The sequence below is a fragment of the Cyrtonyx montezumae genome, unplaced genomic scaffold (assembly GCF_038088225.1).
Source record: "Cyrtonyx montezumae isolate F1298 unplaced genomic scaffold, pur_monq_1.0 scaffold_3, whole genome shotgun sequence".
NCBI classification, from domain to species: domain Eukaryota; kingdom Metazoa; phylum Chordata; class Aves; order Galliformes; family Odontophoridae; genus Cyrtonyx; species Cyrtonyx montezumae.
This window is the reverse complement of record NW_027072034.1, coordinates 10,794,284-10,821,624: the sequence shown is the minus strand read 5'-3', so window position 1 is coordinate 10,821,624 and position 27,341 is coordinate 10,794,284. Positions and strand designations below refer to the sequence as shown.

At 34.8% G+C, this 27,341-nt stretch overlaps 1 protein-coding gene across 2 annotated transcripts in view; it reads left to right on the top strand.

Annotated features, from left to right (window-relative positions):
- KLHL1 (kelch like family member 1) overlaps nucleotides 1-27,341 on the top strand; it is a 178,307-nt gene that overhangs the window by 77,855 nt on the left and 73,111 nt on the right. For both annotated transcript variants that reach the window (XM_065744026.1, XM_065744025.1), the window contains one exon: nucleotides 8,513-8,709. In XM_065744026.1, coding sequence (XP_065600098.1) covers nucleotides 8,513-8,709 — 197 coding nt within the window. The remainder of the gene's footprint in view (nucleotides 1-8,512; nucleotides 8,710-27,341) is intronic.

Below are 27,341 nucleotides of genomic sequence, written 5' to 3'. Positions count from 1 at the left end.
ATGATTTTCTCCTTAGTCTTATTTTCCTGCTCTATGGGTCCCGTGTCCAGCTGGACCAGACATCTTCCATTCCTGTAAATGAAAAATTAAGTCCTTGCTCTATTCTGGATTTACACAATAAAACAAATAGAATACTCCATTAGGAAACAACATTTACAGTTTTGCGTAAGAAACTGGTTGTATTCCCATTCTTTTGGCACAGTTCTTGCTTGTTAAAGAGCTCTGAACTGAATATTCATAAAATTTGAATATTCAGAATGATTAAGCTTGTTATAGGGAGCTATAGCTATAGCCAGTGACTGTCTTCCTTTGTGCTGTGGCACAACTTGATACTTGAAAGAAGTCAGAAAAAATACAGATCATCCTTAGAGAAGCAATGAACAGTCTGCACGGAAGAGTTTGAATGCACCGGAGGGTCCTTGTTTTACAAACTTTCCCTTGTTCTGTTCACTGTTCATCATCTCTGAAGAGAGACTGAACCAAGTATTGTACATTAGTACTGACTGAAAAGGAAGTGTTTCTCTCAGTGAAGTGCCATACCTCTTTTTTGTTACCGGTTGCATGCCATGCTTCTTCCTAAAACAGACTATGAAGTGATCATTCAGGCTGATGTTATGTGGGCTACCTCTTTAGAATGCTTTTTTTCTGAAGTTCTTGCAGTGGTGATGCGTGCCCAAACCCATTCTTCTGACTAGCTATGAATCCAAAGTTCTGAACGAAGGCAAAAACTTCAGGAAAATCACAACGGTATTTTGTGAAAGACCTCTTCAACTTTTGTGTATTTTTCCACTCCTGTCCCTGAACTGTAAAATACACCTTCATTCCCTTTCCATTCTATGCCCATCACAGAATCATTGTGCTAAAATGTACCCACAGTATATGATGCTACTATAAAATGCACTTCCCACAGCAATGGAATCCAGCCCAAAGCAAAGCAGGCCATAAGATGTACTCAAGGAAAAATCTTTTGTTGGCAGCTGATGCTTCCATCTCCATTACCTTTTGTACTTTAAACGTGTATTTGTACTGTTTTCTGCTACCATGGCAGAAGCTGCCAAATCATTGCCTGGGAAAATCTCACTCTGGTGGAGGTGAGTATTCCCACTTCTGAGACAGCTTGAGACAGGTGGAGGATAAAATAGTGTTCCCTTCAAATCTGCTAGTTGAGCCCTTTTGCCCTTGAGATTGTTCTCCTTTTATCTTCCCTCCCTCCCTCCCTCCCTCCCTCCCTCCCTCCCTCCCTCCCTCCCTCCCTTCCTCCCTTCCTCCCTTCCTCCCTTCCTCCCTTCCTCCCTTCCTCCCTTCCTCCCTTCCTCCCTTCCTCCCTTCCTTCCTTCCTTCCTTCCTTCCTTCCTTCCTTCCTTCCTTCCTGCCTGCCTGCCTGCCTTCCTGCCTTCCTGCCTTCCTGCCTTCCTGCCTTCCTGCCTGCCTGCCTTCCTGCCTGCCTGCCTTCCTGCCTGCCTGCCTTCCTGCCTTCCTGCCTTCCTGCCTGCCTGCCTGCCTGCCTTCCTGCCTTCCTGCCTTCCTGCCTTCCTGCCTTCCTTCTTTCCTGCCTGCCTGCCTTCCTGCCTGCCTGCCTGCCTTCCTGCCTTCCTTCCAGCCTTCCTGCCTTCCTTCCTGCCTTCCTTCCTGCCTTCCTTCCTGCCTTCCTTCCTTCCTTCCTGCCTGCCTGCCTGCCTTCCTGCCTTCCTTCCTGCCTTCCTTCCTGCCTTCCTTCCTGCCTTCCTTCCTGCCTTCCTTCCTTGTTTCAATATTTTCTTTGGTTATTTGCATCATAAGGAGAAAGTAGCAGCTTAGTATTCTCCAAATATCTCTAAAAAACTGGTATTTATATGCCAGCTAACTAGTTTTCTTTAAAAACATGAGTATGGTATTTCAGTTATACAACGGAGTGTTCTGTTGTTTTTTTTTAATCAGACCAGGACATAGAAGTCACCACATCATGCTTTGGCTAATACACTTCTCTGATATTCTGCCAGATGTTTTCAAGAAGGTTCCCACTCAGGGGATTTTTAATTTTTTAATAGGATTTGCTTATCACTCTGTAATGTTGTAATTTTATGCGTCATTGAAATAGAGTGGACTTTGGCAGTACATTCCAATGACCGTGTGATCTGGCCAATTTAATCAGCTTAAACAAAAAGAAAGAAATGTTAGGATGAAAATAACAACATAGTTTGTTAAATGAGAGATGTTGTTTTGTTTATCATATTCTTTACATCCCCTTGACTGATGCATTAGCTTTTTTTTTTCTGAGATGACACACTTTTCCAGCTGCAAATTCATTTATGAAAGTAGTTTCTAGCATACACTAATTTTTAAATATAAAGTTGTTATAAAAATGATTATATGAAATGGAAAGTCCCCATAATTTTGAAGCCATGTTAGTATTGATAAGCTTTTTTACTATTGATAAGTGTTGATAACTGACAATGTATTTGAGTATCATAGTCCGAAGTGATATTTATTTCTGATATTAACTTCAGATTATGTAACAAAAATGTAAATTTAAATTAAATAAACAGTAAAATAAGGACTAATTTGAAGAATGAGAAGCTAAAATAAGTTGACCTTTTAAAGAGATCAGTTTTATCTGTAGGACTGAGAAAGAGGTGTGAATAGAAGAGAGCTGAAGTTTCTCAGGACAGGAATATTTTTCTATTAGGAAAGAGATTTTCTTAGTTGAGAGATATGGTTTAACTTACAGCAGATGTCAGATTGACTGCCAAAACATCACATGATTCATCAGCATTGTCAAGTGGAAAAATTTCTGAGTCATGCACGCTTCTGGGGTTAATTTGGTTTGATTTTGCTTTTGGCTACTAATATATGATGAATGAATAGTTTGATAACACAGAAAATTGTCAGATGCTTAAGTTTTTCCTCAATTTAAATTATGCCTTCTTCTTGTGTAGACTGAGTAGTATCTATTTTACTTAATTGTGTACTTGTTAATTTGAATATCAACAATAAACGTAAAAAAGAGTTGACTCAGAATTTTCACTAATGCAAAATGCAAGGCTGTAAGGAGTAAACACAGAAAAACAAACTTGCAGCTGATGATCATGGTCTGCAATAGTTAATAGAAAATAAATAAAATAGATCAGGAGAAGCCTCTGAAAAAGGAAAATATTGTCGATTTATATTCTGGAAACAACCTCACCTGAAGGTGAGGATACAGTGTAAAATGTATATTTTAAGACATTGGTCAAAATCAAAACCTTGTTATTTGCTTTAGAAAACAGTGCAGATTAAGGTATGTCCTACTAAAGGAAAATTACTTTTTATTTCATACTTCCTTGGCTGCTTTTCATGGATGCCGATAAGTGATAATTACTGCACATTGTATCAATGCCAGGAGTTGACAGTGACAGAAGATATGAAAATCAGGATTGGACCCAAAGTGCTGAAAAAGGTGTAAAGTATTTCCAGACATTTCATTATCTGATCCCTGATGACTGTATGGTTCCATCATTGTGTACTTTGGAGCAGATGGACTGAATTCATATCGTCCAATATAAATATCAACAGTGACTCAGCAAGTCAAATGAAGGTGATTGATAGCAAGATATAGCCAATTAATCTCCTTTTACAATGGATGACTAAAACAGAGTAGTCGAATCCTGCTCTAAAACCTCAGTATTTCTCTCAGTGACTATAAAATAAAATTTTAAATGTTTAGCTCTGAGGGCTACCTGGCAGATATATGAGATTTAGTAAGATTAATGCTAAAAAATGTCAAAAAGGTCTGTTACAGCAACTTGAAGTGTAGCATATTTTTCATAACCTCTTTCTTTTCTTCACTGGAATTTGATCCTGTTGCAAAAAATTACCTTCCTTTTGTAACTAGAATTAAAAGCAATTTATCGACTGTTATAAATCTCAATAAGCAACTATCTTTTTATCATTTTCTGATTTTACTTGAAAAAAATAAGTAGACCTAACAAAGAAGCTGCCTTACCAAGACTGCACATCATGGTTAACTGATGGAAATAACACTATTCATAAACTTCAAAAATGCAACAAAACTGATGAAGTCACATGAAATGGAAAGGTTAAAATCACTTGACTTAAAGGAATTTGTTCTAGCCTTTGTTTCAAATTCTTTGACATTTCCCATATCTTCTTCTGTATATCATTACTCACAGGGTGTCTTGAGACTATCAAAAGGCTTTTCCATGAATGGATCAATGTACAGATAGAGTTGTAAAGTCATAGAATGGTTTGGGTTGGAAGGGACATTGGAGATCATCTAGTTCCAACCTCCTGCTACGTGCAAGTGAACTGATTGGTGACATCAGGATTGGAGGTTGCCTGGGCAGTGGATTTGATGGGTGAACTGTTCAATTGATGAGGAGCTGGTTGCGAGATTGTACCTAAAGGGTGGTGATGGTAATATCCATGTGGATATTGATGACAAGTCCCTCAGGGGTCAGTACTGGGACTGCTGCTCTCTAATATCTCTTATCAATAATATTGACAGTGGGATCAAGTGCTCAGAAAGTTCGTTGATGACATGAAGCTATGTGGTATGGTCAGCATGCCTTAGGGACAGGATGCCATCCAGAGGGACCTAGATAAGCTCAAGTGGTGGGACCAGGTGAACTTCTTGAGGCCAAGTAAAGCCAAGTACACGATCTGGCACCTAAGTCTTGGCAACCCATGCTATCAGGACAAGATGGGGGATGTAAGGATAGAGAACAGTCCTGCCAAAAAGGACTTGGTACTGGTGGATGGCAAGCTGGGCATGAGCCAGCAATATGCCCTCTTAGCCCAAAAAGCCAACCATGTCCTGGGCTGCAGGTTGAGGGAGGTGACCCTTCCCCTCTACTCTGCACTAGTGAGACCTCACCTGGAGTACTGCATCTAGATGTGGAGTCCTCAGTACAGGAGAGACACAGGCCTGTTGGAGCATGTCACGACAATGATCCACGGAATGGAACACCTCTCCTACAAGGACAGGCTGAGAGAGCTGGGGCTGTTCAGTCTAGAGGAGAGAAGCGAAGGCTCTGGAGAGACCTGATAGCAGCCTTTCAGTATCTAAATGGAGACTATAAGAAAGAAGGGTACAAACTCTTTAGCCAGATGTGGTAATAGGACAAGAGGAAACGGTTTCACACAATAACAGAGGAGATTTGGGTTGGATATAAGGAAGAAATTTTTTACAATAAGGGTGGTGAGGCACAGGAACAGGTTGCCTAGAGAGGTGGTGGATGCCCTGTCCTTGGAGATATTCACGGTCAGGCTGGACCAGGCTCAGAGCAACCTGATGTAGCTGTGGATGTCCCTGTTCATTGCAGAGGAGTTGGACTATATGACCTTTAAGGATATATTTCAACTCAAGAGATTCTATGATTCTATGGTTCTTTGATTCATATTTAACAAGATGTTCAAAGATTCCTGATAAATGCAAATAGTTGTAAAAATGTAGCCTAAAGAGTAGAAGAAAGAAAAAGATTTAGCAAAAGAATAAAAAAAAATAAGGGAAATTTATATGGTATCTCTGCTTCTTGTATAATAGCGAGGTAAGACATTTTATTTATTAATTATAAGAATGCATCTTAAATATAACCATTTTAACTTTTGCATAAACAGTGCAAATAAAATTTGTCACAAATAGAACTTTAATTTAGAATAATAATTATAATGCATTGAAGTTCTTATGATTGTTTTTTCTCCTTATTTTCATACTAATTAAACTAACACAAAATGAGATTTTAAGCTATACTTAATTTGTTCTGCTCATGCTGAAGTAGTAGGAGCTGCTTATTCCATAAAAGTGTGAGGGGGAGGTGAATTGATGTAGCAGTCATATTAGTACACCCTTGTATAGCCTATTAAAATTTTTTGATTAGTTGCTTGAATATTCTGTCAATACAAAACTGTCTGAAGAGTTCATGTTACTTATACTAAGTCTCTTTATTCTTTTTTTTTTCAAACTCTGACCAAAGTAAACTACTTAATATTACACGAGACTTCATATAGAAATGTCATACTGCCCTTCTAAAAAAGTGAATACAACATTTGTTACATAACTTGTGAGGGTGCTTTAATGCTTAAGAATGAAAATAAATAAAGCATAATAAAAACCATAATGGATTTGGTCCATACATGCGATGCCATTGAACAAAATGCTTCCTAAAACAGGATCCTGGAGAGATCTGCCTTTCTTCTTATTATGCTTACTTAAAAAGCAAATGAACAAACAAACAAACAAACAAAAAAAAAAACTCACCAAAAACAAACAAAACCTGCAAATAATAATAATTTTTAGGATAAAGCAGAACTGAAAGAAAGAAGAAGCGCAGTAAACTCCACTTTTTCTTTATCTGAGTATAATTTTCTGGCTGTTGTCCTAGAAGTAGTAAGTGGTAAAGTGGTGTTTTGGAATTTGATTTACAATTTGCCACCTTATAATATATTTATGTACCTATGTATCCCAGAAAACATTAGCTATTTCCTCTCTCAATTGATATGTAAAGCAGGAACTTGTGCACATTCTTCCATAAAATATTCTTCAAAATAGCTATATTGGTTACATATAGAAATACGTATTTTATAAGATAGATTATAATTATTATTAGCATTCTTATTTTAATCCTGTTAGTACTGAAGATTTATTTACACCTAACAGAAAATATTTTCAATTTAAAAATAAATAGATTGAGCTTCAGCTGTTTTGTTTCAGTTCTTCTCTTAATGCTACATTTAGTGATAAGAAGCCCAAATGGTAGAATTACATTTTTGATAAAGGGTGAAAATTCTTTCCATCCTTGTTTCTTTCTGTAAATGTTACCCAAATCAGCTTTGTAAAGCCAGTGACTTCTTTGAGATCTTTGCTAAAAAGGAAATAGATTTATTTTTTTATAATTTTGTTTCCATCATCACATTTCTCAGTCAGTCTTATTTTCATCACTGTTCTGCATATTTTTATTTCTCTGCCTTTTGCTTACTGGGTAATCAGCTTTAACGTGAGAAAACATATTTTTATAGCTTCTATATTGCATAGTGGTACTATAGTCTACAGAATAAGTTATGCGTTGGGCCAGTGATTACCAGCAGTCATGCAGTAAATTTGGGAGGGTCTTTGATAAATATATGGCCTATCCAAGCATTGGCAGCTTACTTTGCTTTCTGACTATCTTGTGTAAATGTGGGGAGCACAGCAATGGTAAGAAAAGGTCAGATAACATAAAGAGAAACTTGCATGGTGTTGCTACAAGATAGCTTTATTGTTTCCATCTTACATTGAAAATGAAAACTCTAGGTAAAATAAAAGATGGAGGAAAGGTCAAATATTCAGTGTTATGGTTAATTGTATTGTTTTGATATTAAAATATAAAGCGTCTTCTCTATGGTATTCTGTTGTGAAGTAGAGGATTTTGGGAGTCCTCAATCCCATGTGATAGAACTATTAAGATGTGTAGACTTCTCTTAATGTGACAACAAACAGTGTACGAGGAAAAGTGTGAGTTTACCTACAGCTGATCTATATTACTTTGAACAGAAAGATCAATATCCACTTAATCCTCTTGTAGTTTGAAGTGATATTGCAAGCACAGCAAAATTAAACCAGAAATGTTGTTTTCTTAACATTTATAATATACTTTCATATTTTCTTCACATTTTTGTTTCTTGGTGTTTTTTCCTGTATTCCAAGTTATTCCTGTGATATCCAATATGTAGATATTTGAGTTATTTTGACTCTTTTGAGTTATTAGTGTAAGATATTATAAAAAAGGTTTCATTTTAAAATGACAGGTTTATGGGCTATCCCTTATTGAAAAGGATGGTTCTTGAGATTAATATCATTCTATTTCACCTTTATTTATTAAAAACCTTATCAGTCAGCAAGAGTTATAAAATAAAAAGATATGTATAAGGTAACAATTACGGGAAGATTAATACTGTGTTTCCATATATGCTCTTTCAGCAGATATGATTTTCTGTAGAACTATAGGCTATGAGAGGAGCGATTAATAATTTTTAGATAATATTTACCCCAAAGTCACATTACAAATAAGACCAGGAAATTTGAAAACTATTAAGTACCACTTTGAATATACTTGTATTTTTGTAAGGATACTTTGATAGTCAACTGTGTAGTGTTTTTCAAGGAGGTAAATGTCTCTTGAGTTTTGCTCTGTACCATCGAAGATAATGCAAGTTTAATTGAATAAATAAATAAAACACAGTATAGTTGATAACCATATATGTACTTAGATTTTAATTTCATTATAGAACGAAAACAATGTTGTCAAACTTTTTCTTCCTTTCTGTATATTCCAGCCTTTGTCTGTAACACTCTTACATAGTAAATTCATATTTGCACATCTGAAATTTTCAGGTAATTGAGACATCCAGTCTGAGGCTAATCCTCTTTCTGTTACTTTTTTCTGCAGAATTATTTATATAAAGCTAGAATTATTTATAGAAGATCTTTTAATGCTTCATGGAGTTTGGCTTTGTTTTTAAAACCGAGGATGCATTTGTTATCAATTCTTTTTTTCAGGCTGCCTGGAATTGAAAGAGGACACTATTGAAAATCTTCTGGCAGCTGCCTGCCTCCTCCAGCTCCCACAAGTAGTAGAGGTTTGCTGCCATTTTCTAATGAAGCTTTTGCACCCATCCAACTGTTTGGGAATACGTGCTTTTGCTGATGCACAAGGATGCACAGAGCTCATGAAGGTGGCTCACAACTACACTATGGTAAGGCAATTTTAGAATATCTAAATTGTGATCATGTGAATCCTCTTTATCTTCTCTGAGTAAAAATATCTTGCTAATTTTGTGCTTGAAATCCTTCTGTACTCGCCTCGTACTTTGTTTTACAAGTGGCACTTTTGATGCTTTAAGTTACGAGAGCTTGCTTTCTGTAATGAATGCACTATATGCCGAGTCAGAAGAGTATATGACTTAATTAAATTCGTGTTTATACACAGTTGATAACAGTAAGAAGTGTCTGTAAGTCACTTTTTTTTTTATTACTATTCCTTTTGTTGTGCTTTAGGGAAGATTTGTAATTGTCATTGTACTTCAATGCAATATCAAGTTATTTAGTTAGGTTTCTCAACCATTATCCCTCCTTTTATTCATCTTTGCAGTCGATTAAGACAGACTTGAATCCAGGATTGAATAAACAGAAATTCAGTGGTGAATTTTCTCTGGCAATATTTTAATTTTTTTTGTAATTATACCTAGCAGAACTTGTATGACATTAAAATTAATCAGAATCAATGGAGCAAAGATATGTTACTTATTCAGAAAGTAAATTATATCTGTAGCCATTTAATTCTGCATAGTTTGACAAAATTAAAAACATCTGGCTCATGAAATTAAGCTTATATAAAGAGTATATTACCTCTCATTTCTGAGAAATAATGGTCCCTTAAGGTCTAGACTGAAATTATTATTAAAGTAATATACCAGATTTTAGCAAATCTTCACTTGTCCAGCATTTACATCTTTATTTTGCTTTTGCTTAACTGATACCATACTGTAGTTCATAGGTTTAACTGTCTTTTTGTTCCATCAGCAAGTAAGTTATATCTGTTTTATACACATGAAGCTTTGTCTTTGGCTAGTTTTAATTAGCTCTGTCTTTAGACATATAAAGCTAGTCTTCCGAGTCAACTCTAGTGTGTTTAACCTTCTGCTGTATGTGGAGGGAAATAAGCTGTCAGAGCAGATTTCATCTGAGCTTCTTTAGAATTAGATTGTGATAAAAAGTGAACAGGTGTGAGTCTGTAAGAATAATTTCAACCTTTTTAGCAATTTTTTTCTCAGTAGGTTGGGTTTGGTGTGGGCTTTTTTAATTACTGTGGAATGAAAACAATATGATAAGCAGTGACAAAAAGCAAACAAATGGGGAAAGATTTTGCTAAGATTTTGCTTTTTACAGTGTTCTCATGATTCTTTAAAATCATTTTGCAATTTTCTGGGGGGCATAACAGTTTAAAATTAAACACTGTTGTGCATTTGAAGACTGGTGATTCAAAAATAGTTGATGGATAACAAAGATCTGTGCCAATGTCTAAAATATTAGATATATTATATAGTATAGTACAGGTTTTAATGTTCAGGTTTAAAATCTGAATTTTATGCGATGGGAAGACTGCCAACAAAATTTGGTAGATAAAAAAGGTAGTCAGTTGTAATTAATATATAAACTCAGAGGTGACTTCAATTACACGTGAGAGCATGCATGATAGTCATACTCTATCTTTTCAAAAATGACAAAAATACACAACTATTCAATTGTGATATAAAAATATTTATTCCTTATGTCGTTTAACTTCCAACTTATTGAAATGATAGTCATAAAAGTCTATCTTAACAGGGCATGATATTTTCATAGGCATGATGTTACTACATTACTACTCACTACTATTTAGTGAGTTCATATGGGGACAGACTCTAGCAGGGTCTTCTGTGATAGGGTAAGGGGAAATGGTGTCAAACTAACAGGGAAAATTTAGATTGTATGTAAGGAAAAAGTTTTTCTCAATGAGGGTGGTGAGGCACTGAAACAGGCTGCCCAAAGAGGTGGTGGATGCCCTGTCATTGGAGACATTCAAGGATGGGCTAGACTGGGCTCAGAGGAGCCTGATGGAGCTGTAGGTGTTCCTGTTGATTGCAGGAGAGTTGGAACAGATGACCTTTAAGGATCTTCCAACTCAAACAATTCTGTGATTTTGCGATATCTATTTCATTTAATCTTTTCTTTTAAAGAATGTGGATGAATGTTGTGGGGTTTTACTGCCTATCTTGACTATGGCATTCTAGATCAGATTAAATCTACATAAGGAAAAAAGGATTATTTGTTCCACATGCATGTGTAATCAGAGAAAACTTGCAGAGTGTTGAGTAGGTGCACTGGGAGAAGTGGATGGAAGATCAGTAAGCAAAAGTTTTGTGACATGAAGAAAGAGTAAGAAAGTGGTGAGAAGAGCAAGGAGCAGATACATAGTCATTGAGGTGACAAAAAGCATTATTTTTTCCACATGCTCCAAGGAAATAGTATGGACTATAATGAGAGCAGTTCTGAAAGTATGGTCAGGGTAGTTTTGTCAATAAACTAATTCTGTCATAGGCAGTGCCTATTAGAAGCTGTCTTTAAAAAATAATGAGTAAATGCTGTTGTTTAAAAAGGCTGTTGTGCTCTCATGAGAACTTAAAAGCCCTTTCTTTTCAAGCTCTTCAAAGTGTTTTCTTTAAGTTTGCAAATTGAGGCTTCATGGTGACTTCACTTCCATGGTAGCATTCAAAAGCTCTTTTCTCATTTATACAAAGTAATAACATCCCTTTAGTTCTGACATATTGTGCTAGCTGGCTTGTAGAAATTTACATTTCTCTGAAAGCTATATAAAGTAAATAGATTAAGAAGCTTCTGGAATGAAGGCCATATAATGGATTAATAAATGAAGCTGTAAATTGTGAGTTCCTGCTTTGTAAGGAATAATATTTTTTCTCAGCAAAAACACAAGAGACTAAGTTAACTTTCCTTAGCCAATTGTCTAAAATATTAACTCAAATTATTTCTCATATAAATAGTGAAAGTGTTAGAACACTAGTGCCTGTGATAAATTTGTAAGGACAAAATTTGTGAGCAAGAGCGAGAAGGCTGAACAGCATTTGAGAGAATTCTAAAGACTTCTAAAAAGTGAAATAATATTTTTTTTTCTGCAGTGCTTTTTTCAGTTTTTAGAAATATCGAGTTTCTTTCTGGATCTTCAGCATTATTTTAATAATATTTCAGTGAATAGGAAATTATAATTGATTTGAAAGTTCTATGAGGCTAATTTTCAAAACAAAAGCTTTTTAAAAAAATAAAAAAGTTAAGTAAGTATTCATATGACTAAAGTAATTAAAAAAAAAAAAGATAATGACTGAGATTATAAACCTTTTGTCTTCTTTGCAATTAAAAAGATACCTACCCTAAATTAAACACAGGAAATTATTTTTGACCTCATCATTCATCTAGCCAATTCTTGTAAAATCACAAACCATTTTTTTTTTTTACAGAGCTTATGGTATTTCTATACAAAAATACATCTAGGCATGACTAGAAGTATTTGTGATGAAGGTTTTGAGACAAAAAGCTCAAAGTAACAATAATTCTACATTCCTTTTAGGAATAGGGACTAAGACAAAGTTTATCAAATAGTTTTATAGACTGGTTTGTACTATCAAATGTTTAATAATTCGGAGGTATAATTGTTGAAAGTAAATATCAATTGGTCTATTTAAAAAGAGAATAAAAGACCATGTCTTCAGCTCTCAACCCCAATTGAGATACTCATTTAAGATTCCTGAACCTTAGCATTACTCCCTGTGACTGTGTCATTCCTGACAAACAACATAAAGTTTTCATCCACCAACTAGATTTGTTTATCATGTTGGCCCATGACATTAGAGCATTAGAAGTAGATTGTGCCACCATTAGTGGTGGCATGGCAGTAAAGGCCGAAGCTTCCTGCCAATATTCCAATGTATTTGTTGCTGTGCAACAGATAGCAGTCTGACAAAATGGTGTCTGACCTGCAAGTGTATATTAAGCAAAGGGGTGGAATTGAATTCCTCCATGTAGAAAGAAATGTACCCTTTGACATTCATCCACAGTTGCTGAACATTTATGAGATCAAGCAGTGGATGTGAGCACAGTGAGGTGGTGGATGGTGTATTTCATCAGTGGCGACCTGAAATACCCACCATCTTCCAAATAACCTTGCAGATTTTTATGAACATGGCATGCAGGCTTTTCTTCATCACTAGCAAAAATGCATAGCTAATGGTGGTGGCTATGTTGAAAAATAGTGTTCTGCGGCTGAGAATTGGCTTTATTGATTAGCATTACTGTGCTCTTTGCATCTATTTTACTTTCCATAGGAATAGATAGAGGACATTACTTTTGGAGCGACCTGTAATTTCTGTTATATTTGTCACATTTGACAATAATTTAGTTCCTTTCAACCATCAAATGTAAAGAAACCTCAACAGATTATTTTTATTTGCATAGTTGACTCAGTATTTTCAGATTTAATTCAATGCTGACAAACTTTTTCTTTTTTTTTTCAAAATGCAAATATCTATTTCTTAACATGGAATAAAACATTTGTGAACAATTAAATTTGGAGACTTCTGTCTTTGCAATCCTTGTTGTATCTGTAAGTGGATCTTGAACAGTCACATTTTAAATTAAAGCTTCTGAACATGTTTAAAATAAGGGCAAAGTTTGCATGGTCTCATTGATACCGTTTTTGAAACACATCAGATTTACTGTGAGCAATTTTATGTCTGAGGTGTGAAATTGCCTTACTTTTTTTTTTTTTTTTAATTGAATCTTGTAGCATATTTTGCAGCACAGACACCCATGTCTGTCTTGATTTAAGACTTCTGTACCTCTAAATGACAATCTGGGTTTTTACTGCCGCATCATTTTCAGTAAGTTTTCAATCTGCAAAGCCATATGTCTTAAAACTAGAGTTTCCTAATCTGTTATTGAGTTACATGACATTACAGCGACCTCTGTGTGTGATGCCTATTTAAAGAAACAAACCAGCAAAGTGGAAAATATCAATGAGCTAAAGCAACTTCATTCTTCTACCAAACATTTTTAATGAGAGTTTTTCATTCTTCTAATTTCTGGTGACAGCATGTGAAGCGATGATATACTTCTAAAATTAGCAATGTATCAACTTGTCAAATTTGTCAGACTTGTCAGAAATTAGAGCTGTAATATATTATCTGTCTTTTTGTAAAATAGAAATTACGATGGCAACTGAATTTAAAATTCTGTTTAGAATATATGACTTTCTATCATTTATTCTATTTGATTTTTACTTTTGAAATGTTGTAATAGATCAGGCTAATTTAATAAACTCTGTGGCCTTAAGGTACTACTGGCTCTTTTCACAACTACTTTTCTACATCAATAAATCTTGGGAGAGGAAAATATTTGAACAGTCCTTGTTAATTTAATAAACTGTGACCTGATAATAGTTCTTCTTATAACAGTTACTTATCTATATTAGTAAATGTTAATGGTTTTAATTTGTGTTTTAAACACAATTGACTTTTCATTTTAAAACATAGGACATTCCTAAAGAAAGAATTTCTAGTGCAACCTGCTTAATCTTGCAGTGAGCAACATGGTTCTTCCTATGCTATGACATGTAGATAATGCTTGGAAATTTAGAATTTGACATTCCAGGTTATGTTACCACTCTCTTCATCTCAGTATTATGTCATTTTACTGAAGCCCAAAGTTTCAGATGGAAAATTGATATTCCTTGTACTTAGAGATTTTTTATCTGTCAGTGGCCTAACTGTGAAGAAATTTTAGTGAAAGCCAAGTGATCTTATTTCATCTTGAAACTGCAGTTTGAATACTAAGGTGATAGAGTTTTTTACCATGTTTTTATTTTGCCATACTTGAAGGTTAATTGCTAAACATAAACTTGGAAAAACTTCAAATTACTTCGAGGCTCTGAGTAGGAGGACATTCAAAAGTAAAAACTCCGTGAGCGGAAGAATGTATACGAATAAAGCGATTGATGTGTCTGTAACCTTGTTAAAATATTAGATTTATTAAGGACCTGAACATATGTTACAGTTCTGAGACTAGGAGATGGAGAATGTTTTCAAGTGCTTGTGAATGAATTGGATGCAGAAGGTGTTCAGTCTTTCTTAGCTACAGTTCTGTGCTTCATACTGTAAGGGTCATTATTCTCAGTGCAGCAAAACATCATTTAAATGTAATTATAAGCATGTAAGTAATCTCAGTGACATATTTAGACTCTGTAAAGACCCTTTAACTCATGAAGTATTTTGATTATACTGCAGATGGAACAACAATTTCATTTATGTAATATGTGCCATATGCACATTCTTTAAATGATCTTTTATGGTGAAGAACTTCAATGATGATGTTATTAGTTATATTTATTATGTAAGCCACAGAATTTCACAGCTAAAACTTCTTGATGTGGTGAGGGGAAGGACTGATACGCAAAGCTTTTCCTATCTAGTTCCACTTACAGCAGCTTATCCTGAAGCATGCAACCAGTGACATTCCTCAGGAATCACTCACTTTTGTGTTTAATACCGTTTGTCATCTTCATTAATGGCCTAGATTATAGGATGGGCAAGTTTCCAGATGCCATCAAAATATGGGGCAGATGATCAAGGTGTTTGGGGTGGGACTACTATTCAGAGGGATGTAGGCAAGCTAGATGAATGAGTTAATAGGAACCACCTGAAGTCCTGATACCTGTAGACAAATGATCCTGTGCACCAATTCAGACTGGTGAGCAACTGTCCAGGAAGCAGCTCTGCAAAAAATGATCTGAGGGTTCTGGTGGACCACAGTTTGAACATGAGCCAGAAATTACACTCTAACATCAAGAAATGCCAAGAGTTGGGGGATATGTTAGGAAAGCAAGTTGAAAGAGGAGATCATTTTTCTCTGCTTGGAAGTTCTGAGGCTACCTATGATGGGCTGTGTGCAGTTTTGAGTTCCTCAATACAAGAAAGGTATTAATACACTTGAATGAATACAGCAGAACTCACCAACAAACTGGTTGGGCTCTGAAACATAGAGCATAATAGTGAAGTCTGAGGGAGATGAGTCTGTTCAATGTAGATAAAAGAAAGATAAGGAAAACCTTCCTGCTGTCTGCATCTACCTGATTGGTGTGTGGAGAGAATATGGCATTGGAAGTACAGCATTATAGAGCAGGAGGCAGCAGACACAAGCTGGAAAATATTCAAATCTAATGATGTACATTATTATTATTCAACCACATAGATACTCTATTACTAGGAGAACAAATTCAATTGAGCTTGTGCAGCTGTACCTTGGAGATGTTCAGGACTATGATTCTACAAAACTACTGAAAATGTTGTTGAGTAAGTCTGACCTAATTAGACATTCACTGAGCAGTCACTTCACATCTGGATTATTCTGAATTCATCTGTACACTTCTGGTGGTCTTAGTTGAATAACTAGGGATACATGGAGTAAAAAAAATATTGTTTTTTATTTGTTAAGCAATATGCAACAGATGGGATTACGAGAACTAACATTTAGTTGACTTTTATTAGGAACAAACTATTGATAATGTGCTAGGAACAAGTTAGCAGTGACACACTGAAATTTCAAAGTATTCTGTGTTCTTGTGTTTCTTCTTGCACTGTCAGGCAGACATTTCCAAAATATATTATTGTACAAAATGTCCCAATTGCACTGTAAATAGCAAACATAAATCTGCCAGAAGATTTGTGCAGGCTGTGTTCAAATGTTCAGGAACTTGATCTATAAGGTTTGTTTTGTTTTTAAGGATATAATTCTTATAGAAAACCAGAGGGACTCCAGACAGCAACATACATTTTTTAATGTTTTCTGGTTTTGCCTCTTTAAAATTCCTATTCAAATATTTCTTCAGCCACCTAAGAGGATATTGTGTAAAATTACAGTACAGAAGAAACTGTAGAAAAAATAATCACTGATGAGTATTTGTTTAATAATGCAATATATTATGTTCTTAACACTCAGAGGAAAAAATAGAAATTGTTTTAAGGAAAATATTCAGGAAAAAAAAAAAAGTAGCTTTAATAATATAATATTTCAATATATTGCAGTATTTATTTATTTTTCATTTACAAGGAACAGTTCAACGTTACCAGAAGTTTTGCATTTTCTGGTGTAGTAAGAACATTGTGCAGATTGCATGGAGTTTTAAAAGTGATATAGTGTTGTTAAAACTGCTTAGTTTTGAGATTTCTGAAAGAAATTTAAATATGTCTATAAGAAGACCTTGAGACTTGTTAGGGATATAAGATCAGTTCAATTGACTTGGAATATAGAATAAGTCTGTATAGTTGTAACTAAAATAGTTGCCAGTCAATTAATTATATTTTTTTCAAGGGGAGAGAGTGTTTGGAGGGCTATAATTACTTTTATGCATTTTGCGTTCTGGATTCTAATTAAAAATCTGGAATATTTGGTATAAAAATATAATGTACATGTATGTACATGTAATAATATACTGTATATGTACTGTATTTATTCTTAAAAATATTTGTATTCCCAAGTTCCTGATATGAGCAGTGAGAAAATGTGTCACAACCTTGCTGAAATGTCACTGATCATTGAGAGTCTTTGTGACTGTTTCTAAATCATTAATCTCACTCTTTTCTCATGAATGTCAGGTTATCTCTGTAAAAAATATTGTGCATCTTGAACATTTTGAAATATAACATATTTTGTGAGGTTTACAATTTTCTCTACTTTATCCCTTTAAGCCGTACTAGCAACAAGCAGAAGTGAGAAAGTCTGAAACAATACAAACACAAATGAGAGTCCTCAAATACTTTTCATTATCCTTCTTTCAACCAAAATGGAAAATTTGATCTTTATGCACAAAAACAATCTGCAATTAACATAGTGCTGTTGATAGTATTACTTTTTTAATAGGTCTTTTTTTTTTTTTTTTTTAATTTGGGACATTTAACTATTATTGTGTCTCATTATTTCAATTTCTCTTTTCATCTTTTCAGTGATTTATTACAAATTTCGTGGATCACTGTTCACCTTTCTGGTATTTTTAAGATGCTTGAACGTAATAATCAGCACTTAGCACAGTGTGCTGCTTATTTTTGTAAGTTCTCCTTAATGCAGCTGTGACATGGCATGTTATAGTACCACTCCATCTAAAAACAGTAGGAGAACAGGAAAGTAAAAGCATTTCAAGAACTAGCATATGGACAACAAAATAATTAGCAGGAAATAGAAAAGACAACTGCTGCTAGTAAAATGCTGTGAAATCTACAGGAAAATACTTAAGCAAATAGTTTATTGTGCATTAATCACAATCTGATGACTCCTTTATCATCAGGAACTTCCATCTTTCTTCTTAAATACCACATATGAATGTTGGTATGGCAGAATTCTCTGTTGTTCCCAGAGAGCGCTACTTTCCACTCTCACCTGAATGATCTTTCTTACATTACTTACATATAAGTTTAATATGTCTTTAAAGCTCCATATACCTGAATACTCAGTAGCAACAGTAGCATCACATCATGTTAATAGTATGTTTCAAAGCGCTACTAAAGTATTTTGATAGAACTTTTTTTTCAGTGGATTTGGTGATGGCTTTTCTGTCAGGTCAGCAGATCTACGTCTCAGTCAACTAAGTGAAAAATTTATCAATTTATAATCCCACTTTATCTCACTGATCTGTAAGCACTCATAAATTACTGTCCACAGAGGTGGTCTGGGGCAAGCAGAATTTTAACATAAAAAAGAATTGGTGGATGCCTAAAATCAGTTAGGTTAGATCTGTGACAACGTATGCAAAACTAGAAATATCATACTAACAAAGCACTTAAAGATGGGTGAATTTTATGGTATTATCTTGTCATTAAAAAAAAAAAACAACAACAACCATGAAACAGGTTAATTTTGTAGCTTTAAGGTCAAAGTCTTTGAATCTGCATAGTAGCATACAGTCGAATATCTTGCCTTCATGAGAGATATTCTTCATTGAGAATAAACATTCTGTTTTCACAAAAGGCTATCAAAGAGTGGTTAAATAGCTAATTAAAACAACAAACAAACAAACAAACAAAAAACCTAAACAACAAGAAACAACATTAGAATGCATAGGTTGCATGCATAGCAAAAAATTAAAAGTTGACAGCTGAATTCATTAAAAACTGTACTGAAGTTCCAGTTCAGGGGTAGTGAGAAAGCATGGCATGAAGTAACCTGCAATTGCAATATCTACTTTCTCCAGTACTTTAGAATTCAGCAGAGGTCTTTTAAAGTAGAAAGAAGATCTACTAGTACTTTCCATGGACATCTCAGGCAACAGAGGGCTGGAGCACTTCCTCTGTGATGAAAAGTTGAGGGAACTTGTCTTGTTCATCAGCGAAGGCTTCGCTAAGAACTTATTCCAGCCTTTCAGTACATAAAAGGAGCTTATAAACAGGAGGGAGGCCAAGTCTTCTTGTGGTTTGATAATAATGGCACAAGGGGGAATGATTTTAAACTAAAAAATAGGGACTTTGTTTAGATATTTGGAGGAAATCCTTTATTTAGAGGATTTAGAGTGATCTGTGTTAGAACAGGCTGCCCAGAGAAATTGTGCATGTCCCATCCCCAGATGCATTTAAGGACAGGATGGATAGGCCCTGAGCAGTCTGATCTAGTGGGAGGTGTCCTTACCAATGGTAGGGAGGTCGAACTCATGATCTTTAAGGTCCCTTCCAACCCAAGCAATTCTGTGACTCTCATTTTATGATTATTTATTAAGTACTGAATGTTATGCTTTGATCAGCCAAGATAAGATTGTTTCTGGATTGATTTGTTTTTCAAAAGTGGGAACACATCCTGATTTCATAGGTTCATAGGTTCATAAGGTTGGAAAGGACCTACAAGATCATCTAGTCCAACCATCCTCCTATCACTATCCCTACCCAACTACTAAATCAAATCCCTTAGCACCTCATCTAAACGCTTCTTGAACAGCGCTAGGGATGGTGCCTCAACCACCTCCCTAGGCAGGCCATTCCAGTGCCTGACCACTCTTTCAGAAAAAAAAATGTTTCCTCAGGTCTAATCTAAATCTTCCCTGGCGCAGATTTACTGAGATGCCACTCCTCATATCTGGCAGTTAATTCTTTGCCTAATAATCATAGAACGGTAGTCTGATACAGTGAGGAGTAAAAGGTGTTGGAGTATTTGTTCTGTTTTTTTCTGGCAATAATGTTTTCAGTATGATGGAGGACCTACAGCTCATTTTCCTGTTAACTAAGATGGGAAGAAGAAGCAGTCGTACAAGAATACAGACGATAGATTCTCAAATATATCTCTTGTGAGGCATTCAGTAATGTTAAAAGTAATAATTTAGAGTGGAGGTTATCACAGTTAAGCAGTTTCAGAAACTAATACTTAACAGTTTTCCGGCATTGTACAGGTGCCTTTCAATGCAATAGAGACAGGCATTGGAGAACTACAATAAGGAGATACTGGGTAAAAAAATACAACTCATTATCTATAAATACTTCTTATGGTACCAGAAAAAACAGATCATTGCATGTTTTCATTTCCTTAACCTATATTTAAAAAAAATCATGATCAATAGACGAGATTTGGGTCTTTTGATCTCATTGGGATGCTACTCCAGCCTAAGCCTTAGAATTGCTTTGAATTCTGGTTCATTAAATGCTTTATTTTATTCATATTTTGAACATTTCTTGTGGTGTTGCTATCTTTCGGAGTTTGAAGTGTTGTCATGGGAGCACCACGACCTTGCCTTGATCAGGGGTGAGCAACTGAATATAATGAGCCATGGCTGACAATTCAGTGGAAACAAAGGCAGTGTGATAAGGCTTGGTACATGCTATGGGACAGCAAGTGAGAAGAAAAAAACCTGAAATCGCTGCAAACATGGTTCATGAGTGATCTGATTGGTGGCCTGTGTGGCATCTCTCTAGTAAAAGATATTGGGGCCAGAAGGGCAGGGCAAGGAGGATATTGTTGAGCAGGCATTTGACGTTGCGCTGGAGCAAGTGTTGCATTTCCTCCAGGCTTAACTATGCCAGCTCACAGTTGGGGCCAGCCTCAGTAACTGTAACTGTATGTGGGTGTGTATGCGTAGGAGTGTGAAGTTTTTCCTAACACAGCTTATCCATAGATTTAGTTCAGTTATTAAATTGAACTTTGCAGAATCACTGCGTCTGGTGCTCTTGCTCCCACCCCTCCTCCCCTCAACAACTGTTCCTCATTCTTTTTCTTGCCACTAAGAAGTATCATAATGCCTTATTTTGACTGAAAATATTCTTTGACATTCCTACATTCCTTATCAGACATAAGTTTTTCTTTTTTTCTTATTTTTTTTAAATGATAATATATTATGTTTTAAAACTGTTAAATTTTTAGAGCTCATTTAGACTTAATGTTGTTAAAGACTTTGTAACAGATGATGCCTTCAACAAGGCATGCTGTGTAAAAAGAATTATTTCAAAATACTTCAAAATCATTTAAAAATCAAAACAGTATGATATCATCTTTCTTAAAAGGCTTATCAACTGCTTTGGAACTGTTTTCTACATGCTACCCTTTCTGAAAAAGAAATGCTATCTGTATACAAAAACAGTAAGATCAACATGTAAAATGTGATCAACATATAAAATATATGAGAAGGATAGATCAAGTGTTGTAATAATATATAATGAACTACATAGTTCCATTTTGCCTCTCCATTTCTTATACAAAATAAGGCACTCCTTTCACTTAATCTTTCTCCCTATCTTCATTCCTTTCTTCTTTTTCCATCCTTTCTTCTGTCCATTTTTCTTTCTTCTCCTGCCTTCCTGCCCTCTCTCCTTCTCACCTGCTTCCCTTCTTCCCCTCCCTCCTTTCTGTTTTCCTCTCTTTACTCTGTTTACATACGTCCCCTACAGATGTTTTATCTCTGTCATTTCAAAGTAGTAAGAAAAACGTGCTACACAGAGAATATGCAACTAAAATCTTTAAAACAAAGCTGGGCAGGAAGATAATGCAGAAAAAAATCAGTGGTGATTACTAGAAATTAAAATATTTTTGTTTCATTCTTCATTTATCCCTCTCATTCATTGCTTCTTATAATTTTATTTTCCTTATAGTATATTCTTGTCGCGTCCATCAATTTCACAGGGACTTGAAATGAATTCAGTGGGGTTTTGCAAATATCTGTCAGTAAAATGATCGTTTGTTGGATTTCTTGGCAAATACTTTTCTTCATTAGTGCTTGCAATTTGTGCAATAGCATTATAAGCAGGTGTTGAATTACTGGATATACTATTCAAGTGGAATTCTATTACCTTGCATCTTTGATAGTAAATTATGACTTAAATAGTAAAAATCCTGATGAGTTCATCTAAATAGAAGTTGCTATATTTATCACCTAATTACAAAACAATATAAATAATTAGAATTATTTTATCAAATCCCATGAAATATGAAGCCAAATCTTTTTTTCTTCTACTATTAACATATATGTATCCATTTTTATGAAAATTGTCTAATTCTACTATGACCATATTCACCAAGAAGTTTGTTATTTTCTAAATGTATCTGAGAAACTAGCTAATATCACCACATAAAATAGTCCTTCTTTCCTGAAAGTACAACCAATGCTGCAATGAAATGAATGCAACACCTATTTCTGTTTACAAGATTTTACATTTTCCACAGAATGGCTAAATGCTGTCAGTTATGGATAGTTTGCTGTCCCCAAGGTAGAGCAAGTAAAAATAATATTTTCTAGAGCATAAGAGGAGAAAATACACAACATTCTGACCAAGGAGGCAAAAATATTATAATATATATATATATTTATAATACATAATATTACAAAAATATTATGAATAATATATATACATATATATATATAAATATATAAAAATATACATAATATATATTTTTATAATACATAATATTATAAAAGAAAATTATGAAAATCTTCTGCTTCTGACTTACTTCAGAAGTTAAAACATTCTTCCAAAGAAAGATCTGTTACTTTTTAAAAGGAAATAGCCTTTGTTGATTTTGAGGTCATTATAACATCAACTATTAAAATGGATTGCAATAGCAACAAAAACATCTAATTTTACTTGACATAACTTCATTAAAGGCATTGGACTTACACTGTATTATACCAATGTGTACTTCCAGAATCACTCTGTTAAGACTGTTTATATCTTTTTGTGTATTGTGTGCTCCTCATATGTATTATCTTCATTTGCAACTCCTGGAGTTATTTTTTCAAGACAGCACTGTATTAGAACCATACTTAGCATTAACCTACAAAGCTAGCATTTTACAATGTTGAACTTACATTAATACAGCTTGACTGTCATCCGTAAGGGAAACATTACCAAGAGCAAGATGTAAAAAATTGTGTAGATATTTCTTGGGCCTTTTCTGTGGGATGAAGATGTTTGGGAAATCTGCCACTTAACATTGATGGTGCTATAACTGGAACTCATGAGAATATTCTTCAGCATCTGTTCTAAAAGCCTGGCAATTGACTCTTACAGTTAAATACTTCAATACTTACTGAAAATGCTTATTCCACAAAAAAACTGGGTTTAGGAACAAATAGCTGCACTTCATTCTCCTCTTGGCCAGAGTTGTGGAATACCAGAAATACCAGTTTAGTCTTTAGTTACTAAACTCTTGACTAAAGATTTCAGCATGAAAGTTTTAAGTTTGCATATGTAAACTTACTCAAAATGTTTCTGTTTGTTGTCAGTATTTCTATTTTGTTTTATTCACAGAACTCCCTCTGGTGGATTATTAACAATATGAACATGGTTTATTGTTTAACAAAACAGAATAGAGTCTAAATTGGTGACTTTACTAAGTAGATTTCAGTAAGCATTTTTCCTGTTATTTATCCTGAAAATGGTTACGTTTGTTATATCTTGATACGGATTCTCAGAGTATGCTCAGTTTATCTGCGTATTTGCAGTGTTGTTATGCTCTACCAGACAGAGTTAAAACAAAGCAAGCACAGTCCTAATCAACTGAATAGTCTAACTCTGAGAACATGAAAGCAAATAGAACTACTCCTGCCACTGTTTAATGTTTGATGAAAGCCAGTCTCAGTTTGATGTCACAGTGCAATTAAGGATAACAGAGGTTATGTTTTCCCTTTATCCAAAGTTACTGTTTCTCACTATCTTTTCCCATCATAAGCTTTGTATCTGTTCTTGCCTGATTTGACCAGTTTCCATTCATAATGATTCCTGTTCACTATGTTTTTAAGTGATCTGATGATCAGAGGGCTGGAGCACCTCCTCTACAAAGATAGGCTAAGGGAGCTGAGCTTGTTCATCCTGAAGAAAAGGCTGCTAGGATACCTCATTGCAACCTTCCAGTATTTAAAAGGGGATTATAAACAGGAGGATAATCAACTTTTTACAAGGGTGAACAGTGAACAATACGAACAGTACGAAGGGGAATGGTTTAAAGCTCAAGGAGGAAAGGTTTAGATTAAATGTCAGAGGAAGGCTCTTCACAGAGCGGTGAGGTGCTGGAACAGGCTGTTGATGATCCATCCCAAGAGGTGTTCAAGACCAGGTTGAATGGATTCCTGAGCAACCTAGTCTAGTACCAGATCTGGAGGTTTGTGGCTCTGCCGGGGGTGGAGAAGTTGGAACTTGATGATCCTTACGGTCTTCCAACCCAACCCATTCTCTGATTCTGTGATTCTATAAGTGTTTCTATAAGTCTATAAGGTCAGTAAAGACCTAAATTCCTGGAGAGATGGTACATCTAATTATTGTATGATAGTATGGCATATCGGTTTTGTTTCTAGTCAGTTTTTATCATTTGTAATTTGGAAGAAAATTAAAACACAGCTGATAAAGACTGTGTGGGTAGTATAGCATTGATAGGGCAATAATTAATCGTGAAAAACAACAACAGTGGAGAATTGTCTGGGTTAATTTTTAAACCTAGCACTAGCAAGCTAATTCTTTTCTTTTAATATTAGTAAGTTACATACCATGGAGCATAGGGATGAAGAATGAAGAGTCTTAATGTGGAATGGAACTGTATGTAAGAAGAGGCAAGACAAGAAAGCTAGAACACAGGGAACAGAAACTCAAAATGTAGGCTTTGTAATTAGTTATGTACTGGTTTTTACACATCTAACTAAAAATCTTGTATTATTTAATGTAGGAAACTAGACCTTTATACAGATAACAACAACATGATCATTGTGGACATCATTGACAGTTCTGAAAGGATATGACTTTCATACAGGAAGGAAAAGAGAAACACAGGTGGTAAATGAAATAATTGGTAGGGAAATAATAAGGGATAACACTGAAAACACATTCTGATAAATGGAAAATAGAACACTAAAATTGAGAGAAGTACCTCTTAGAGATTCTCAGGACTAGATTTCTAAGTGGATACAGTTTTATGTAAAGTTGTATGAATGGAGGTTATTACTAGGAACTGTCATGGAAAATCTGAACTTCACAAATTCATGAAGTATGGGAGATAACTATTGCTAATAAAAACACAGGCAGTCATTTCTGGATGTAGCAACTTACCACTAAATAGTTACTAAGCTGAAAAAGAACATTTCATGACTGTGAAATATGAGAACATTGTTGAAACACTGGTAGCTGAAGACAGAATTGATTCATGTGATCATACACGAACTGTACTTAAAATGGAGGATAAATAAATATGGATGATTTCATTCTTGATAGCAAAAGGGAAAAATGTTATTATAGTACGCTACTCTATTTAACAGCTTAATAACTAAGATATTGAGATTTGATCTTGAAACCGAATACATAAAATAAACTTAAATATAGAACTACCTAGAATTTTTATTCCCAGACATATTAGAAGTTTCTTGGAGAGAAGAGTTCTGCCTCAAAAACAAGCCCACAAAATCAACTTAGAAATGTGCTGAGTAAACAACTACACGAGTAATGTGGAAAAAATAATCAGATCAGAAAAATAAAGAAGTAAATACAAAGCAAAAATTGGAAGTAACAAGTGCAGAGTTACATTGTTTCCTAATTAATTAAAAAATAGAATTTTATTTGTTTGATCTAGAAAAAATCACAGCACTGCTTGCACTGTAATAGAGATTAGCAATGATTATCTGTTATGAATCATAAAAGAAACCTCTTATTCCTTTGAATAATTGTATTAATTTCAAACATATGGACCGAGGCAGGGTGTGCATCAATGAAAACTAAACTTCTTGAAAAGGAAATTAGCACAGTGAAGACGAAAGTATGTCAGGATTTTTAGGGGGGTAGAGTTAATTTCCTTTGTGGAGGCTCATATGATGCCGTGTTTTTGACCTCTTGTGAAAATAGTGGTGATAACAGTATTTACATTTGTTGAAGAGCAGTGCTCACACAGAGCCAGGACTTCTCTGCTCTCATGCTGCTGTTTCAGTTAACAAGCTAGGGGTGCATGAGGAGCAGGAAGGGGACAGAACCTGGACAGCTGACTGAAACCTACCAAAGGGATATCCCATAATACCTGACCTTGTGCTAGGGGAAAAAATAAGCTGGGGGAAAGGAGGAAGGGGGAATGTTTGGTGTGATGGCATTTGTCTTACCAATAAATTGTTATGAGTCATTAGCCCTGCTTTCCTTTATTTCAGAGTTCTACTTTTACTGTTCTGTTACCTAGGCTTAAACTTAGAACAAAATAAATACTAAGAGTTCAAAATAAAGTCAAACGTTACGTGTTTATGACTGTAGCTTTGTTTGTGCATATACATATATATGTATGTATATGTGTTTAGATCCACATGTGTCTGTACAGAACATGTCTCATTTACACAGAAAATTTACCAAATAAGATCAAGTCATCCAGCATCCTTTCTTTTAATGAGATGATTGAGATTTCTAAGATAAAAAGAAAAATAGAAAAAGCCTAATACATTTTCACTTCAGTAAAATGTGGTATGTGCTGTCTGGACATTTTAGCTGCAGAAAATCTCTACAGGAATAGATAAAGAACTCCCTTGTGCCTCAATATGGTACTATGGCAAAAAATAGCTTATCTCTGGGTATGCCAGTGGATTTTGGAATACTTGGTGCAGTTCTTATGTTACCACTTTTAAATATAATTTGATAATTGGGGAGCATGAAGAAAGGAGACACATCAGATTACAAGAAAAGACCATGTGGTTTGCAGTGAATGTCTGAGAGAGCTTGGGCTAATTCAGCATATTAAAATTAAGATAAGACAATATACTTGATTAGAGTGTATGTCCACAGGGGGAAACTACTGTGAACTAAATAGCTCTTTAACCTTAGCAAGAGCCAATTCAGTTTAAACAGAGGGAAATTAAAGTTCACTTTTCTATCAGGAAATATGCTTAAGTGCTGTAACAGCCTGGAATAGCTGTAGAGAAAATGGTGAATCTTCATCTCTAGGTATTGTCATCTCAGGACTGAATGAATGCATTTTAGTAAAATCTAAGCAAAGCAGAAATTATTCTTATTACCAGGGTGATTAGTGAGCTGTGTGTGCAGAATGTACTTGATATATCAAGAAATTAGATTAATGATCATAAATAATCTTCTTGGCTTCAATTCTAAATATCCGTGACACAACAATTTATTTCCTTATTACTGTTGGTATATGTTATTTTGTTATAGACACAAGAATAATGAAGGCTCCTGTTTGTTCATCTTGAATACTGAATACCAAGTAAAGTGGAACTGAATGAGAGAAAAAGCCAAATTCTCATTAGCAGATAGCTCAGGAAAGGAAATATTTTTGAATTCAGGATAACATT